Source organism: Emydura macquarii, unplaced genomic scaffold (genome assembly GCF_026122565.2).
Source record: "Emydura macquarii macquarii isolate MOO-44397 ecotype Brisbane River unplaced genomic scaffold, CSIRO-AGI_Emac_v2 contig_1214, whole genome shotgun sequence".
Lineage (NCBI taxonomy): Eukaryota > Metazoa > Chordata > Testudines > Chelidae > Emydura > Emydura macquarii.
Genome location: NW_027131351.1, coordinates 29,691 through 49,065, shown reverse-complemented (window position 1 = coordinate 49,065; position 19,375 = coordinate 29,691). Strand labels below are relative to the sequence as shown.

At 53.2% G+C, this 19,375-nt stretch overlaps 3 protein-coding genes across 3 annotated transcripts; 2 read left to right on the top strand and 1 right to left on the bottom strand.

Annotated features, from left to right (window-relative positions):
• The first annotated feature begins 2,752 nt into the window (after nucleotides 1–2,752).
• On the top strand, nucleotides 2,753–3,988 carry LOC137152402 (interferon-inducible GTPase 5-like). The gene has a single exon (XM_067546994.1). It carries the CDS (start codon nucleotides 2,759–2,761, stop codon nucleotides 3,986–3,988), a length of 1,230 nt encoding a protein of 409 aa, XP_067403095.1. The 5' UTR covers nucleotides 2,753–2,758.
• Nucleotides 3,989–7,084: 3,096 nt separating this feature from the next.
• Nucleotides 7,085–9,285, top strand: LOC137152398 (interferon-inducible GTPase 5-like). The gene has a single exon (XM_067546989.1). It carries the CDS (start codon nucleotides 7,085–7,087, stop codon nucleotides 8,414–8,416), a length of 1,332 nt encoding a protein of 443 aa, XP_067403090.1. The 3' UTR covers nucleotides 8,417–9,285.
• A 3,345-nt stretch (nucleotides 9,286–12,630) lies between these two features.
• On the bottom strand, nucleotides 12,631–15,173 carry LOC137152400 (interferon-inducible GTPase 5-like). The gene has a single exon (XM_067546992.1). It carries the CDS (start codon nucleotides 15,171–15,173, stop codon nucleotides 13,932–13,934), a length of 1,242 nt encoding a protein of 413 aa, XP_067403093.1. The 3' UTR covers nucleotides 12,631–13,931.
• Nucleotides 15,174–19,375: the final 4,202 nt, after the last annotated feature.

Below are 19,375 nucleotides of genomic sequence, written 5' to 3'. Positions count from 1 at the left end.
GGCTGGGCTGGGCCAGGCCGGGGCGGGGAGGATCGGCAGCTGCGGTGCAGGGGAGGGACCAGTCGGGTGTGGAGGCGGCTCTGTCTGAGCTGCAACGAGCTAGGAAAAATCCTGGACAACGCCCAATGCCTCCTATTTCAACAAGCTGCCCAGACGGAGATGGGGGGGCCGAAAAAGAGAAGAGAGAGCCCCTGCGAGCCCCCCACCGTCCCTCAATATCCCTGCTCCGGAGCCCCCGCCAGAACCCTCATAGTCCCTCAATATCCCCCATCCAGAGCCCCCGCCATTGTCTCAGGCGCCCCCCACAGTCCCTCATTATCCCCCCATAGGAGTGTCTGGAGCCCCCCCCACAGTCCCTCAGTACCCCCCGCTGTCCCCCGTCCCTCAATATCCCCCTCTGGAGTCCCCAATACTCCGGCTCATCTCTCCCCATAGCTCACCCCGATATCTCCCTCCTCGCACACCAGCGGGTCTCTGCCTCTCCCAGGGGACGCGGCCGTTCGAGGGGTTTGGGTGACGAGGGCTGTGAGGCCAGGCAGCCGCCGTGTCAGTTCTTTGTGTGACCCCCTTTCCTCCACGCCGCTTCCAGATTTCCCCTGGTACAGCCCCGTTTTCCTCTGGCACGGCCACAATCGGGGCAGACCCCAATGGATACAGGCCCTAAGTCCCTGGCTCTGCCCTCTCTACCCCACAGATCTGCCCCCTCCGTTTGCTCCAGGCTCTCTGGATCCCTGGGGACTCCCTCTCTTCTCGGGGTGCCCTACTCCGTGCTCCCCCCCCAATATCCAGCTTTTCGCTCACCAGCTCACCAGCACCCAGCCACGCCCCCAGTCTGCTCCCCTGGGTGCATCAGCCTTCGCATAACCCCAGACCCAGCCCCCATTCTGTCTCCAGCACCTCCCCACTGCCCCTTTACATCCCCACATGCACCATCACCGCCCTGCGCCAACTCTCTGCGGCCAGGACACCTGGCAGCTCTGCCGCACCAGACACCTCTTCCTCTCTGCACCCTGCCTCAGCACAAAAGCCCACCCCCTCTGCACCCAATGCCCCCACTGCACATCTGCACCCAGTCCCACCTGCCTGCTGCCCTCCCTCCCTGCCGATGATGCGGTCAGAGTGTTCAGACTCATACAAATAACATCCTAAAAGGAGCGAAACTGAGCCTGCAATGGATGAGGAGGAAGCAGGCGGACCAGGGAACCGCCGCAGAGGAGGCAAACCGGGGAGCTAGCGCGAGACGTTCCGCGGACACGCAGACGGAGCCGGGACTGTTTAAATACTCCGGGTGTGGGTCGCTCTGTCACGGACTCGGTCCCCGGGAGCCCCCCGGGATGCGGGAGCAGGAGCGGCTGGTTTTAGGCAGTGGGAGGCCTGCGCCTTTAAGAGCCCGGCCCCGGGCAGCGCCGCGGAGTCTCCGTGAGACAGAGACGGGGCAGAGACAAAGCAGCGCCGCGGTCCCAGGGCAGGTCGCGGGGGCTCGTCCCAGCCGGTCACTGCTGCCCCCCTGCCCCTCCCTGCCTCTGCCACGGGCCGGCAGCGCCCCCCCCTGCGCTAACCCCGGCTCATCCCCCCTGCCCCGCCTCCACCGGCTGCACCCCCCCGGCCAGTCCCGTCCCGTCCCCGCACCGCACCGGATCGGATCCCCCCGGCCCCGCCTCCCACCTGCCCCCCGGGCCCCGGGTCCGCCCCGCTCCGCAGCGGGCAGCGCCGGCAGCGACCGTGGTTGTGCGCATGCTCCGCGCAGCCTGGCTGCGGCCGCGGGTCCGGAGCGGAGCGGAGGGTGTGGCTGTGCGCGGCGCTGCTGCTCTCCGCCGCCTTCGCTGCCGTGCGCCGTGTTAAATCGCCCATCAGTGACCCCGGCGCTGCACCGGCAGCTCGTATCCTTGGTGAGCTCACAGCTCCGCTGAGCCCGGCTGGGGGCTTGCCCCGGGCTGGGTTTCGCTGGCCCTTTCCCAGGGCCCTGCTCCTTAGCCGGGGACATGAGCACAGGGCAGGTGGGCGCCCTGCCCCATGAGAAGCTGCACCCACAGCTATGGGGAGGAGCGCAGAGCCATGAACACCCTAGGGTGGGTGTGTGGGCTGTGCCTGGGGAGACAGGACCCCGATTCTGACTGGGGCTCAGGATGAGGCAATCGGGGAATGATCAGTTATGATCATTAGGACCTGTAGCCTTTCCATCCCACCCCCCACCTATGCGCACTAGGATTTGCAGTGGCGTGGGGCCCCCATTCGCCCTTCCCCCAAGAAGGGGCAGTTGGGTCCCCTCTCCCATACAGAGAAGCATTGGTGTCAGCAGTGGGCTCACCTAGAACTTACCACAATCAGCCCAGGTATCACTGCTGGGGTGGTGATGGCGGAGGCAGGCTGGCTGTGCCCCTCTGCTTCTGTCCCACACCGAGTCCCCTGCTGGGGTGGGGTGGGCAGGGAGTTAACACCCCAATCTGAAAGATAGGTTCAGGCTCTCTGCAGACTCAGGCAGCGCTGTTGTGTCAGTCACACGGGGGGAAGATCTCCCCTCTCATCGCAATGGGCATCACCAGTCACAAGGGTTAGGAACTTACTCTTTTTCTTTCTTTTTTTTTTTGGTAACTGAAAGCTGAGATTCTCCTGCAATCAGCTGACGGACACAGGACTTTACATGTATAAGACCCAGGCCTTAATCCAGCCTTGAGTTCTTACTTGAACTGACCGTTTTAAGTCACCTGTTTAAAAAGCCGCTCAGACTAACAGATCTCCATTTCCTTCTCTGCGGCAGATGGAGTCTCTCTCGGCCCTGACTAAGGGCATTGACATTGAGTCGGACCCCAAAGGGTTTTTCAATGCGGCGCTACAGGTGTATGAGAAATTCATGGAGTTTTTCAAGGAGGGAGGCCAGGCAGAAGCAGCCTCCAAAGCTCAGGAAGATCTGGAGACACTAGAAAATACCAAGCTCAACATTGCTGTCACGGGGGATGTGGGCTCTGGGAAATCCTCCTTCATCAACGCCCTCCGAGGTTTGGGTGCTGAAGATCCAGGCGCGGCTCAGTCTGGGGTGATAGAGACAACGACAGAACCGATTGCTTATCTCCATCCCAGCTACCCCAACGTGACCCTATGGGACCTGCCGGGGATCGGGGGGATGGGTTTTCGGCCGGAGAGGTATCTCCAGCAAGTGAATTTCAGCCGCTATGACTTCTTCATCATCATTGCTTCAGAGCGGTTCCGATCCAGCCACGCCGACCTGGCCCGGGAGATTCAGAGGATGGAGAAGAAGTTCTATTTTGTGCGCTGCAAAGTGGACGAAGACTTGGCTAACACAAGAAGGGCTCGGCCTCAAACTTACGTCGAAGAGGATGTCCTCCAGAGGATCAGGGAGAACGCCAGGAAATGCCTGGTGGACCAAGGAGTGCCCTACCCCCAGGTCTTTCTTCTCTCCAACTGGGAAATCCACCGGTATGATTTTCTCCTGCTGGAGGAGACTCTGGAGAAGGACCTGCCCCATCTACAGAGACATGTGTTTCTTCTTAGCCTGCCCAACCTCTCTCCGGAAATCATGGAGAAGAAGAAATCTGCTCTGCATGGGCACCTATGGAAAATAGCCCTGGTGTCGGCTTTTATCAACATCCTTCCCCTGCCCCGTGTCTCTCTTGCCTGTGATGTCGGCATCTTGTTCGTATCCATGATCGCCTTCTACAAACAATTCGGTCTCGACGATGGCTCCTTAGCTAAGCTGGCCAGGCAAGCTGGGAAGCCTGTGGCAGAACTCAAGGCTGTTGTCATCTCACCGCAAGGGGAAACCCTCAGCAGAGATGTCTTAATGAAGAAGATTGTCCAGGTTGGGTGCGGCCTCACCCGCTCAGTCGAACAAAGCTTTGACCTTGTCCCAGTGATTAGCACCCTGGCTAAAGCCGGGTTGTCCTTCGCCACGTCCTACTCCATTCTGTCAAACTTCCTGGAGAAGGTGGCCGAGGATGCCCAAAAGGTTCGCAAGAAAGCTCTGGAGTAAGATGGGAAAGTGTCAAGATTGAGAAACAGGGAAACGCCATTGAGCGAAGACTGAAACCTCACTTCACTAGGCCAAGAAACAGTAATTACATTTTTTTTTAAAGTTAAAACTACCCAACCTCACCGTCTGTGTGTGTGAGACACTCAGCATCTTCTCTAGACCTCCGGACATGGATCGATAAGTAGCAGATATGAACGTGCCATTCCCACACCAAGATGTTGTTTGAGTTATTGGTGTTTATGGCTTTTATTGGCCTCTCATCTGTTTAAGTGTTGATTTGCACTGTTGCCTGATTTCTGGGTGTTTAGGGATTTGAACAGGGATATAGGCTCGCCAGTGGATCTGATCAGAAGATAATGAGGTTCTAGTCCCGAAATCAGACTCTAGATGAGTTTTATAGGGACCCCTGGGGTGCACGACAGGAACGCTCACACTGAGAACCGAATCTGTATCCTTTTATTGAGATTATATAAAATGACAGACAAATGATTGATTAAAAGAAAATAAATAATCAAATGGTTAATGGATAGGTTTATAGGATTATTTTAAAGACACGTGTGATATGTATTTATGTATACGGGATGCTTTGGATTAATACACTCACACCCTTCCCTGCTGACCTGGCTGAGAGAGATGTCCGGTTCCTCAACTCTTGAGTGTAGGGGTGGAGAACTGGGCACTGCTCGAGGACTAAGAGCTGTAAGGCTACGACTAACACTGCAAACAATACTACATGTAAACGGAGAACAAAAGATCTTAACACACTCACTGAAAGAAGATTCAAGAAGGAGTAACTGACGATCGCCCCGATTAACACGATTTGTTCCTTCGTATACCCTGAGCAATAGGGGTCCTCCTGCTAAGTCCAAACTTGGATTCTTCACCCCCAAATTATTGGGGTACATGTATTCTATAGTCTGGCAGGTCTGTGCGTATTAATGACATATCCACATCCTTCCCAGACGGTTCCAGACGGTTCGTTTATCTCACCTTTGTTATTTCTGGCCCTTGTGTGGGTTTTGTGGTGGATCTGTGAAGTTTACTCGGGGCACAACCTGAGACAGCGTCCCCTGTCTTGATACCTCCTGACTTATCTAGGGTAAAGCTTATAACCAAATATGTCTTATCCTTTAACTCATCATTACTTATCTGGGCCAAAGGTCCCGAACAGATGTGTGCTAACGGCCTTAGCTCTCGTACCGGATGTGACCTGTAGGGTACCTTGCATTACAGCTGTAGTTCTTTAATATGAACCTATGACTCTATTATAATAAAACAACAATACTTGAATCTCTAAGGAAAGGTGTATATATATGCTAGCAAGCCGGCTAATCCTATAGGCTACAGAACTGCACCACTTGCTATCCTAGCCCTTGGCGTGGTGCTTTGGGTTTAAATGACTGCACTCTGGGGCTGAGTGAAGAGTTGATGTTTTTGGTTCGGTGGCAGAACCAAAACAATAAAAAAAAACCAAAAACAATCAGTTCATTTAGAGCCAAAACTGAAACTGTTTCTTGACAAAATAAAAATCAATTAAAACAATCATTTGGGGTTGAACAAAACAAAAACAAAAGCCCCGCTGTGCTGCGCCATCTCTGCCGTTCCTCTCCCGGGTCTCTCTGGTTGTGACGTTCCTCGATTGATGGACTGCATGGCAAGTTAGCATGAGACTTTTGGCTTGGATGACAACTCCCTGGTCTACCTTGCCAGCGTGTCTGGGAAGGCCATTGCAGACTTGAAAGCCGTGATAAGGTCCCCGCTAACGGAAGAAATATCAAAGACAGTACCTTGAATCTGCTGGTCAAGGCTAAAGCTGATTGCATGACCAGACCAAAACGTGTCCTCAGTGGGTTACCCTTGATTGGTACGTCCAGCGAGGCAGAGTTACTTTTCTGGGTCACATGCACCGTCCTGCAGCGCTTTTTGGATGATGTCATTGAAGATGCCCAAACCATCCTGACCAAGGTGTTGGACACAGATGAGTTAGTGTAGGTTTAAGAGACGTTCAGTATTCCCTTTGTGGAGACTCTCACGGGAGCTGGCGATCATGTGCCAACATCCCTCACTCTCTAGAGTAAATTGTTATGATGATTTATTTGTATGACAGTAGCACACAGGGGGCCACTGTGCCAGGCACTGTACAAATGTATCAAAACGTACAAAAGGATAACAAGATATTTGGGTTTACTGCCTGGCTTTGCCTCAGACTCCCTGGATGATTGTGGGCAAATCACTTAAAAACCCTCTGTGCCTCAGTTTCCCCTGACTATAAAAGAGGGATAAAAATCCTTCCGTTTGTCTATTTAGCCAGGAAACTCTTTTAGGCAGGGACTGTCCCTCACTATAGCTGTACTGCGCCCAGCACAATGAGCCTTGATCTTGTCAGGTGCCTGGCAGCACTGGGGGGCCCTGATCTCAGTCAGGGTTCGTGCAGCATCTGGTAAAATGAGGGCCACAATATTGGTCTGATTCTGTGCAGCCCCTGGGTGGTGGGTGGCGTCTTTGCAGTGAGAGGGCGCTAATCTCTGCTGGGGTCATTTCTGTAATGTACATAATAAATAAGAAGAATAATGGGTCATTAGACCAGTGATTCTCAACCTTTCCAGACTACTGTACCCCTTTCAGGAGTCTGATTTGTCCTTTGTATCCCAAGTTTCACCTCACTTAAAAACTATTTGCTTACGAAATCAGACATAAAAATAGAAAAGTGGCATAGCGCGCTGTTCCTGAAAAATTGCTCACTTTTTCATTTTTACCATATAATTATAAAATAAATGGATTGGAATATAAATATTATCCTTACATTTCAGTGTGTAACATGGAGAGCAGTATAAACAAGTCGTTGTTTATGACATTTTAGTTTGTACTGACTTCACTAGTGTGTTTTATGTAGCCTACTGTAAAACTAGGGGAATATCTAGATGAGTTGATGTACCCCCTGGAAGACCTTTGTGTACCCCCAGGGTAATGTGTACCCACAGTTGAGAAACACTGATTTAGACAATCCCAGTTCTGTGCCCTAACAACGGGACCACAGCTGGTTAGGTGAAATATGAGCATGACTGTGATATTTCTCTTCTCTTCCCTAGCAGGGAGATGGCTGCCCCAGAAGAGGTGTCAAGGAATATATTTCAAGATCTGGATGTTAGACTCCCTGGTATGTCCAAGAAGGATCTTGAAGAGCTAAAGGCTGCTTTTGAAACAGGGAACCTTTCGGAAGCAGCTTCCAAAGCACAGGAGGCCCTGAAGCTGTCCAAGAACACTGAGCTCAACATCGCCATCACGGGGGAGTCAGGATCTGGGAAATCTTCCTTCGTCAATGCCATGCGGGACTTAGCTGACGATGATAAAGGCGCAGCCGAGGTTGGCGTCACAGAAACGACAATGGAGCCGACCGCCTATCTGCACCCCAAAGTCCCTAAGGTGAAGATGTGGGACCTGCCTGGGATTGGGACGCCAAGTTTCCAGCCTGACACCTACCTTCAGCAGGTCAGCTTTGCCCGCTATGACTTCTTCATTATTGTCGCTTCCAAGCGCTTCAGATCCTGTAACGCAGACCTGGCCCAGGAGATCCAGAAGATGGGGAAGAAGTTCTACTTCGTGCGTGCCAAAGTGGATGAGGACCTGAGAAACGAAAGTAGAAAAAGGAGCTACGACCAGGAGACCACCTTGAAGACAATTCGAGTCGACTGTGAGGAGAAGCTGAGAAGAGAAGGGGTGATTTCCCCACAGGTTTTCCTCATTTCCAGGTGGGAATTTGACCAGTACGATTCTCCCCAACTGCAGGAAACTCTGGCCAACGACCTGGATTCTCACAAAAGACATGTTTTCCTCTTGTGTCTTCCCAACATCTCAAGGCCAATCCTAGAGAAGAAAAAAGAAACCCTGAAGAACCAGATCTGGAAACGAGCCTTGAAGTCATGTGCCGTGGCGGCTGTTCCCATCCCAGATCTCTCGGTTTCATGCGACGTTGACATCCTGGTGGAGTCCATGACCGAGTACTGCAAAGTGTTTGGTTTGGATGAAGAATCCCTCCTTAAACTCTCCAAACAGGTCAGGAAACCAGTGTCTGAGCTGAAGGAGGTGATAAAGACCCCGTTGGCCAAGGAAATATCAAAAGAAGATGCTTTGGAGCTGCTGGGCAAGGTTTTAGGTAGTACAGTGGAGTCCGTTACTAATTTATGTTTCCACAGGCCTGTGAAATTGTCTGATTTTGCCTGGGAGCAAGGGGTTACGGAGCTGGGTGATACCATGATAAAATTTAAAAAATACATAAGCCTCGTACCGGTGTATGGAACCCTCCTTGCTGCAGAGATCTCATTCCTAGCCATAACCTACGCCCTGCAGTACTTTCTGGAAGGTGTTGTTGAGGATGCCCATTGTGTGCTCACCAAGGCTCTGGAGTTGGCAGAGAAAAAGTCGGTTTAGCGGCACTGGGGGGGATGGTCTTGCAGTCCCAGTGTTGGAGTGTGACTCAGGAGACCTTGCTCTACCGCAGCCGGCCTGTATGACCTTTCTCACATCTAGTCATCTCTGCGCCTTAGTTTCCCCTGCCTGTAACATGGAGAGAATAATGCTTTGTCTACTTTGCTTCTTGGGGCAGTAACCGTGTCTCCCTGTGTCTTGCACAATGGGGCCCTGATCTCAGTCGAGGCTGTTGAGACGTTTGCGGAAGATTATAGTTTAGAGATGCTGCCTCCTAAGGGACAGTGTTATGAATGCAGGTGTGACGCTAAGACAGAAAGGGTTCAGCCCTAGGCTGAATGACCTAAAACCAACCTTTAAAGACCTATTGGAAAAGTATTGAACTGGTAACGAGCCCCATTCCTTGTAGATAATGAGCCAAGCCATGTCAGGAGACCTGCGTGTTTGAAATGCAAATCTGCATAGTTAGCAGTAAATACTAATGACATTTGTCTGTGTTTACCGGCTAGAAGTTTCACAATGTGATTTTATTGGCTGGTAAGTAGTAAACTGCTTTTCCTGTCCAGTGCTGGGTTCTATTACTGTAGTGAGCAAAGGAGTTAATATTAACAGTTAGATGAAATAATGCCATTGTCTTCATTTCTCTTAGAAAATTGTAACTCCACATTAGGCCTCAAGTATCTGGCTTTTATCCATCTACCCTGTTGTCATCTATGCCCTTGGATATGTATATGTATATGATATATGATATGTATATGAATGCCTCTTATATATGTTACCTATTTTCTGTGTGATTTCTACACTGCATCTGAGGAAGTGAGCTAAGGCTCACGAAAGCTTATGGCTGCTGAAATTAAATTTGTTAGTCTTCAAAGTGCCATAGAACTCTCCTTGTTGTTTTTTTTCTTTAAGGGAACTGTGTTTTCAGCTTCTGGATAAGCAGTAAGGTAATTAGAAGCTGTTTGTTACTGGCTTGGTGAATCTGATTTTTAGAAATAACCACCAGACCACCAGACAATGTGTTAAGAGAGAAGCTGCTCCATGAAGGGGATTGAACTTTTTAGAAAAAGCTCTCCAGATATGCAGGGCAGGAGAAACTGGGAAAGCACAAGCTGAAGAGCTGAATTCACCGGAAGGAGTTATCCACCTACCTAGTACAGTAGAAAAGAATATAGCCAGAACAGGTCAAATCAAACGTGGAACCACTCGCTATGAAAACCACTGCTGGAGGGAGACTGGTAGAGCCGGTTATGTGTAGAGTTACCATATTTCAAGTTCCCAAATAGGGGACCTGGGGGGAGGGGAGCACAGTGGGGAGTGCTGGAGAGGGTATTTTGGGAGGCGTGCTGGAGGGGGTACCTGCAGCCTCACACTGGAGGTGGGGGGCAGTGTCATTCCCTGATGGTGGCAGGGTGGCGGGTGCAGGTCCAGGATGCAGCGCCAGCCCATCAGGCAGTGCTTCCCTTCAGCCCTGGTCTCTGTCTCCCCACCTAGCCGGTGTCTGAGTTCCATGGCGGGGCAGGAGGTTCGGCGAAGAGACACTCAATGCCTCCGCTTGCTGGACGGGCTGGGCTGGGCCAGGCCGGTGGGGGATCGGCAGCTGCGGGTGCAGGGGAGGGACCAGTCGGGTGTGGAGGCGGCTCTTTCTGAGCTGCAACAAGCAAGGAAAAATCCTGGACAACGCCCAATGCCTCCTATTTCAAAAAGCCACCCGGACGGAGATGGGTGGGCCGAAAAAGAGAAGAGAGAGCCCCCGCCAGCCCCCCACGGTCCCTCAATATCCCCCGTCCAGAGCCCCTGCCATTGTCTCAGGCACCCCCCACGGTCCCTCATTATCCCCCCATAGGAGTGTCCGGAGCCCCCCCACAGTCCCTCAGTACCCCCCGCTGTCGCCCATCCCTCAATATCCCCCTCTGGAGCCCCCAATACTCCGGCTCATCCCTCCCCATAGCTCACCCCGATATCTCCCTCCTCGCACCCCAGAGGGTCTCTGCCTCTCCTACGGGACGCGGCCGTTCGAGGGCTGTGAGGCCAGGCAGTCGCTGTGTCAGTTCTTTGTGTGACCCCCTTTCCTCTCCGCCGCTTCCAGATTTCCCCTGGTACAGCCCCGTGTTCCTCCAGCACGGCCACAATCGGGGCAGACCCCAATGGATACAGGCCCTAAATCCCTGGCTCTGCCCTCTCCGCCCCACAGATCTGCCCCCTCCGTTTGCCCCAGGCTTTCTGGATCACTGGGGACTCTCTCTCTTCTCGGGGTGCCCTACTCCGTCCTCCCCCCCAGTATCCTGCCCTGGAGTCTCCTCCCAGCTCCCTCTTTCTACCCAGCGTCTCCCTCCCTCTGCCTTCCCCTCTTAAGTCTCACTCTTCCCCCCTTTCTCCTCCTCCTTGTGATCCCCACCTTATCCGCTCTGCCCTCAGCACCCTCCTCTGCTTGGCATCCCCTCTTCCGCCCCCCAGGATTTTCCTCCATTGCAGAGTCACCTCAGCTCTTCGCTCACCAGCACCCAGCCACTCCCCCAGTCTGCTCCCCTGGGTGCATCACCCTTTGCATAACCCCAGACCCTAGCCCCGGCCCCCATTCTGCCTCCAGCACCTCCCCACTGCCCCTTTACATCCCCACATGCACCATCACCGCCCTGTGCCAACTCCCTGCGGCCGGGACACCTGGCAGCTCTGCCGCACCAGACACCTCTTCCTCTCTGCAGCCTGCCTCAGCACAAAGCCCAGCCCCTCTGCACCCAATGCCCCCTGCCGCACATCTGTACCCAGTCCCACCTCCCTGCTGCCCTCTGCACCCAATGCCCCTGCCGCACATCTGCACCCAGTCCCACCTGCCTGCTGCCCTCTGCACCCCCCTCTGCACCAAGACCCCTCCCCTCTGCACCCAGCCTCCCACCTTCTCCCCACTCTGCAGCCAGGCCAACCCGCCCTCCGTATGGGCAACCCCAACAGCTGAAAAATCCTGAGCCAGACCCCCCGAAATCGCAAATCCGTTATTCTTTTTAAAACGATGGTCCCGTGCTCTGAGGTCTGTCTCCTGATTGTTTAATGCCCCTGGAGTGTGTGTTGCCAACGCTCCTAACTTTTCTGGCCCACGCCGCAGGAACTTGCGCTGGAGGGACCCAGCTGAGACCGAATTACAAACATCGTTTATAAAACGCTGCCCGACGGTGCAGAGATTCCAGCTTCTCCGCCAGCCCCAGAATTCAAACTCATTAATTCTGTGCCCGTCTGACCCCCCCATCTGCCTGGTCACTCCCCTGCCTGGTCCCAGCCTGACCAGCTCAGCAAGGCCGACATAACCTTTACCTGTAGGTGGTGCCTTAGACGCCTGGGTGGGGTGAGATCAGGCCAGGGGAGGGGCCCCTCAGGACTTATGTTATTTTCCAAGATCTGTAGCTCTCAAGCGCTTTAAGAGAAAATCCCTGGGGTCCTCTGCTGAGCCTGCGTTCCCAGCTTTTCAGCCAAGCTATCCTCAAAAAGGTTCATAGGTTCCTAGGCCAGAAGGGGTCTCTGTGACCCTCTAGTCTGCCCTCCTGGGTAACACACGCCAGAAAGTGTCCCCAGAATAACCCCCAGAGCAGATCTTCTAGAAGAACATCCAATCTGGATTTAAAAATTGCCAGCGATGGAGAATCCACCACGACGCTTGCTCAGTCGTTCCGACTGTTAATGACTCTCCTGGCTAAAAAGCCCAGGGTCTCCCCAACCCAGGTGTGCGAGGGGGTGTATCTAAGCGACTGGAGCACTTGGGAGGACCGAGACCCTGATTCTGGGATCTAGGGTGGCTGGACTGTGGAGTTCGAGACAAGAGGTTTGAGTCTGGCCGTGCACCCTAGGGTCTCAGTGAGCAGACTCTGCCCGGGCCCAGCTGGCTCAGAAGCACATGGGACTCCGCAGTTGGGTCTATCACGACAGACTCATGGCTGTGCCATGGTTACAGGGCCAGTCTGTAACAATCTCACCCTGGTCTCTAATAGCTAGAGATTGGCTTAAACATCAAAGCCTGAAGTTGAATGGCCTTTCCAATGTTTTTGTTAGCATTAATTATAACTCTGGATAGTCTTGATATCCATAGAACTAGTGAGTTCAAATCTGCAGGGCTGATGGGAAGATTGGGTTCAAAACTGGGGTCCAGTTGATGCATCTTAATCCGTGTTTTCCTAAGAGAAATCAAAACCAGACGCACAAACTATCAGCTCAAACTGAGCGGGAGTTTATTAAAAGTGAAAGGTATTTCTTCTATAAGCGCAGCAATGAGGATAAATCTGCAAGGAATGAATAAACAGAGCCAAGTGATGCAAACTGCATTAATGATTGACTGCGGCATATACAGCAAATCAGTAGCGATAGGCAGGCGTGTGGCATCCTATGAACCAATCATCTTCAGAGCCCGACACAACGCAATGACAATCCGTGAATGCCAGGCTCGTCTGAGCCGTGTCGGTGATTCCCAGGCCAACCTAAAGTCAGCATCGAACAAGCAAATCAGCGCTGAGCGCGTAAAAGGCAGCAGCAGCAGCAGCTCAAACTGCAGCTCAGGGATGTAACAAGCATCTCACATCACTGATTTAACTAGTGAGCCTCTGATATGGATTTAGCAGCTGGATGCTTCCAAACCCTGCTCAGGGCACAACGTAGTTACCTGGTCACTAACAGCGCTAGCGGAAGGACTGCAGCCAGAGAAAAGATCATTATTTGCTAACCTCTGCCATGAGACTAGCTAAAGGGATGTGCATGGCAGAGCACATCCCCAGAGGGTGTCAGGGGGATTGAATCAATGGAGCTAGGTCCATTTACACTAGCTGGGGATCTGTTCTTGGGGGTTTCTGACTGAGTCTGTTACCCTTGGGCTCACGGACCTGCATTAAATCAGAGCTGATACCGGTTGGTGCCTCTTTACTGCTCAGGAGTCTATTTTCATGGGTTCCTGTGAATTAATGTGTTTGCATGCAGGGTGGAACCGGGCTAACCCAACATTTATCAGCAGGGGAAAAGGAGACAGGGAAAGAACAAAAGCTGGAAAGAGCTGCTTCCGGGTTCACTGCTCTCTGATCATGTTATAACCGCTCCCCCGGCTTCTCACAGTCAGCTTCTGCACCAGTTTATAGTGCATGCAATAGGCGACCTCCTCAGCTGGCCTGATTCGTTCCAATAGACTCAAGGAATCTCCACTGATTTAAACAGAAAAGTTAAAGTATATTTAAAAATTCTTGTCCGATGTTTTTAATGAAGATAGATCAGCACTGTCTGAGATGGTGTTTGCCCTGATGCTGTCCCTCAGCTTTCCCATCTGGGGGTTTAAAAGATATTGTGGGGGCCAGGAACCGTACCTCCGTTTTGCCTATTTCTGCAGCATCGGAAATACATCTAAAGCTCAAACGCTGGAGATTGTTTTCAGTATTTTTTCCTTGGTTGCATTAGATTTGAGTACAGAAGAATCTGCCATTGCCCTCGGGTTGTCTGCGATCTCCATCTGCCAGAGGTGTGTACCCAGCTTACTGGTCTTTGGTTGCTGTTATTCATTTGTTCTCTCTTCTTCGGCCAATGCCTTGGTCAGGACTCTTTGGGCATCTTTGGCAACATCATCCAAAAAGCTGTTCAACATTTTGTAAATCACTGTGAAAGACTTCTGGGAAGCAAATACGGTCCCAACCACCGGTATCATGCTAAGAAAATATTTAGTTACCATTAGACCCTCTCCTGTAGCCTGTGTCAGCAGCTTCTCAGCTGTTTCTTTTGATATGTCTTTGGCCAATGGGGACTTGATCACGGCCTTCAGCTCAGGAACAGACTTCCGAACCTGGCTTGCGAGTACAATGAGGGAAATGTCATCCAGGCCAAAGCTCTCACAATACATTCTCATGTTATCCACCAAGATGCCAATGTCGCACTTCACCGAGAGAGCCGGGAGAGGAACGGCAGCGATGGCGCCTGACTTCAGGGCTTGTTTCCAGATCTGCCTCTGCAAAGCCTTTTTCTTCTTTTCCAAGATTAGTTTAGAAAGGTTGGGCAGGGCCAGGAGGAAAATGTGTTTCTTGTGACTTTCAAGTTCCTTCAGCAAAGTTTTCTGCAGTTTGGGAGAATCGTATTTCTGAAATTCCCTACTCGACACAAGGAAAACCTGCGGGGAGCTCATCCCTTCTCCGGACAGGTTCTTGATGCAGTCGTGTCTGATTTTCTCCAGGATTATCTCCTCGTTGAAACCCTTTTTGTGTTTCTCATTGTACAGGTCCAAGTCCACCTTGGAGCGCACAAAGTAAAACTTTTTCTGCATCCTCCGGATCTCCTGGGCTAGTTTCATATGGTTGGCTCTGAACCGCTCTGAAGCAAGGATGATGAAGAAATCATAGCGACTGAATGCCACCTGTTCCAGGTAAGTGTCTGGTTGAAAATTTGGAGTCCCGATCCCTGGCAGGTCCCAGAAGATCACATTGGGGTACTTGAAATGCTGGTACCGCATTGGTTCTTTGGTCGTCTCTGTCACCCCAGTCTCAGCAGATCCTTCATTTTCATCTCCCATGCCCCGGAGTGCATTGAGGAAGGACGATTTCCCGGCTCCTGACTCCCCTGTGATTGCAACGTTGAGCTCAGTTTTTTTAAGCCACTCATCAGACTCATGCACCACTTGCGCTGCTAATGAGAGGTCTCCAGCTTCAAGGGCAGTCTTGATATCATCGGTTTCCTTCTCAGACAGACCAGGAAGTGTATTTCTGTGTTCTTTAAATACATTACCAATTATTACTTTTCGTTGTTCCATCTTCCTATGGGAAAAAAAACCCAACAGCTCGGATTTGTAATCTGCAGTGTGTAAAAAAGAGTGTTACCTACCGGATAGAACCCTAGGCTGGGGCTCAGTTTCACCATCTGTAAAATGGGGATAATGACAAGCGCTTTAGATCTCCTGATGTAAAAGCCAGGTATTATTTCTCATACACGTCCTGTACTTCCCATGGGGCTGATGTGCTGTCCCCTTTACCCAGTGCCTCAGAGAGCCGGCAGTTCTTGTACCTGAGCCTGGTTCCTTGCCACCCCCAGCATAGCCTCTCTGCCCTATTTCCCCCACCAGCCTCCATCTGCTGGGCCTCCCCTCTACAAACTCCGCCATCCCCTTCAATTCCTCCCTGGGTTGGAGTCCCCTTCCTCCAGTACCTCCCCGCTCAGGGATGGGGACCCACAACTCCCCACCTTCCCTATGGCATATACAGCCATGGGGGAGAGTCTCCAGGTTCACCCTTAATCCTCATTGCCCCCGATTCTGCTGCTCCGATGGAAGGGCGGAGCTGTGCAGCAGGAGATGTAGGGACAGGGTTGAGTTTTGTGCCTCCACGTGCCCCCATTTCTGGCTCTCCACTGACTCCATGTCAGTCCCTGCATCCTCTTCCCAGGTCCTCAACCTGTAGCATCCCCACCAAAGCCTGCCCCTCCAGGCCCAGGCTGGGCTGGCCAGGCAGAGAGATGGAGGCTAGGAGCGGGAGAGCTGAGCTGGGGGCCATCGGGATGCTGGAAAATGATCTTTCAAAAAAAGCCCCAAGTTAATGAACTGCCCCCAAACTTTGCAGGCGCAGGGTAAAGGTGGCCCAGAGTTGTCCTTCCAGAATGTGGAGAGTGGCTAAATGGAAACCTCTGAGAACCGGGACACGACGCGTTAGAAACACGCCCCGGCCCCGCAACCCAACCTTCATTCTGCCGCTTTCACTTGCTGCTCCGCGAGCCCTGCAGACCACGCTTCTCTGTGCCGCCAGCCTGCTGAGCGGCCCCACGGCAGGAAGGGCCCGGCACAGCGACAGAGCTCAGCACGGGGTCTCTCAAGGCAAGTCCCCCCTCGCCTCACCTCACGGCCACAGCTCAGCCCAGCTGCTCCCGCAACTCCGACTCCGTCCTGCGTTTGGCCTGGCTGTGAACGAAGTGTGTGCAGGTCGGTGCTGGAATGCAAACCTGGAACACAACACAAATAATGACACATTCTTTTCAGTTCCTGGCACCACCCTTGCTCAACCGGTCCCAGTGGGTATTGTTAGTTTCAGGAAAACAGTTAAGGTCACTACCAATCTCCTCGTCCCAATGTGTGCAGTCCCTGTGGTTTAGCTCTGACCTGCCCCAGGACCTACTGCCTTGGTCAGAGACCTCCACTGTCTGCCGCTGTCTTTTCTACAGCAAAGCGGGTTAATTGCCTTCTCCATTGATCTTGAAAGAGAGTGCTGGGTCTTAATGGGGAGCTCTGGCTCCCATCCCCCTGCTCTAAACACGGAACCCCACCCCCCTTCATACACCACCCCGCTGGCGTCTGGCTCCCATCACCCTTCCGGGGAAGCAATGCCGTAATCGTTATTCAGGGCGAAAGCCGGATCGCCTCTGCCAGCCGGGTCAACCTGCCGCAAGGAATCCCTGCGCCAGTCAACGCACCTGTCCTGAACGCAGCGAGGGCAGCTGGAGCGTACGTCGCTGGACAAAACACACGTCTTTGGGAGACGCACGCCACAGAAATCGACACATTTCCTTCAGCGCCATCCACGCCGCAGATCTAGGCTAGCGCCTCCCCGGACGATATGAGCCGTGTCTACACGGCGGTGTCTGCGCTGGGGTTTTTGTCAGCAGAGCGACGGCGACTAGACGCGGGATTTGTTCACGTTCTTGCCCAATGCTAGCTGATATAAGCTGTCAGCACAGACCAGGCCGTACAGGGTGTGGGTGCAGTGCAGGGCTAAGTATTATCGAGACCGTCCCTGACAGGTGTTTGTCCAACCTGCTCTTAAAAACCTCCAGTGAGGGAGATTCCACAACCTCCCCCGGGACTTTGTTCCAGTGCTTAACTACGCTGACAGTCAGGGAGTTTTTCCTAATGTTGAACCAAAATCTCCCTTGCTGCAGGTCTGATCCGGCTGGCTGGCTGTCAACACAGCCTGTCTCTCTGCATTCCCGCACACACCCATCCATCTAGGTGTGCCGGGGCCCCAAGAACCGTTCTCTGGACCCACTCAGGACAAAGCCATTCAGGACTCTAGTGCTTGGAGTCTGCGCCCCTCGGGTCTCCACACACCAGCGCAGCTGTCTCCTGACCCTGGCCTCAGAGGGTCCAGCACCCCTCCTCCTCCTGCCCCATCCAAACTCCTCCGTGGGACCCCCTGGACGGGAACCTGGGGAGCTCTTCCATGCCCTAAAGAGCCAGGCACCCCACATTACAGTCAGAAGTGATTCACAGCCAGTGTGGGAGTCAGGAGGGTTTATTAGTTCTCAGGATCCCAGCACGGAAGGATTTTGGTAGCAGATTAACTAGTAGTTACAGCAGCGACCAACTGTGAGTGTGGGATCCCCGTGCTCGGGCCCCGCTCCCCTCGACCCCCCATAGGCGACTGCACTTCCTCCCAGCCACCAGACAGACCCCCTCTCTCTAACCCATCCCCCATCCTTTGTCTCTTTCCCAGGCCAGATGTTGCCACCCGCTGTAGCTGGTTTGACCCAGGAGGGCAGAGGCTCTGCCCATGGTCTGCGTACGTGTGGCTGGGGAAGGCCCATCTGCCCTCTAGTGACCTGTGCAATGATCACTCACCCGGGTCCCAGCACCGAAATACATCAGTAAGCAATGGGGAAACACATGAGTAAGAAATGGGGGAAACTGAGGCCCACTTACAGCACTCAGAGAAAACATTAGAGGCATCTCTGCTTTTCACACTAGGGTCTTGCATTGGTGCCCATCGCTGTAGGTTTTGGGCTCCTCCCAAGAGTAACGGCAGTAACGCCACCTCTTCTTCATTCTCCACCTTTCCTTGGTCACCAGCTGTCCCGGCCCTTCCCTCCCCTCGGCTGTGGTGAATGCCCTGATTACGTGACTGCACCTATATCCACAGAAACCCTTTTAAACCCCCCCTTATCATCATCTAAGAGCATCTCCCTTCTGCTCCCTGGACACAGCTCCTGGTGGGGTCAGAGTGTGATGGTCGCCCCAGGGTGACTATGCCCCTGAAGTCCTGTCTGTACCACATGGGGGGGTTGAGGGAGGAAAAGATAGGGAAGGGAAGTGAGGAAGGGACCAAGGAGGGTAGAGAAATCTGGGGGAGGGATCAGAGTTGTGGGGAGAGGGAGGGATGTTCTTGGCTTCCCCTTTTGCCCCGTCTATGTTTGCCCTGTAACGTTCCCAGGTCCCAAGCGTACCAGGGATGTTCCCCCTATACAAGGGTAGTGTAACGGGGGGCGCGGGCTGTGAAGGGAGGGGGCCGGGGCTGCCCCGATCCAGGGTTTTGTGGCTGGGAGGAAGCAGCCAGCGAGGGGGGAATTGGCACCGGAGAGGCAGTGGGGGGCTGCGCACGTACAGGCTGCAGGCTTGGAAACCTGGGGGCACTGTGCAAACGTGAGACAGTCCTGCTGTGCTGGTGGTGGGCTGTCTCCATGGTTACAGTCCTTCTGTGGCAAGGTCTCGCTGTGGTTGCAGTGCTGCTATGGTGGGGGTCTTGCTGTGGTTAGAGTCCTCCTTCAAGTGGTCTCCATGGCTGGAGGTGGGGGGGGGCGGGGCTGGGAGTCAGGACACCTGGGTTCTATCCCCAGCTGTGGGAGGGCAGTGTGAGCAACAGGGGTGCAAGGCCTGACGAGGCTGTAAAGCCTGAACTCCCTTCTCTGCCCTAGGGGGTTGGCACACAGAGGGGGAGGAGGGAGGGAATGGGGTTTGTTGGGGGGTGGGGGGCTGTTCTGTTACTGCTGCCCCTGCTCTGGGGTCACACAGAGCAACTGGGTTCCCGGAGCTGACAAGCCAGCACCTTCCCCACTGCCTCCAGTTACTCAAATCCACAGAGATGGTAGCAGCCTGTTACGCAGCTGAAGTTTCACTCACTATCAATTTTCCTGCACTCTGCTGTTTGTATTATTGCCACTGAGGGTTTTTTTTTTTTAAATTTATCCTGAGATGGGTTTTGCCAACTCCCTGCATTCGAAAACCATGAGTCAGCCCAGCCCCCCAAAATCAGGAGA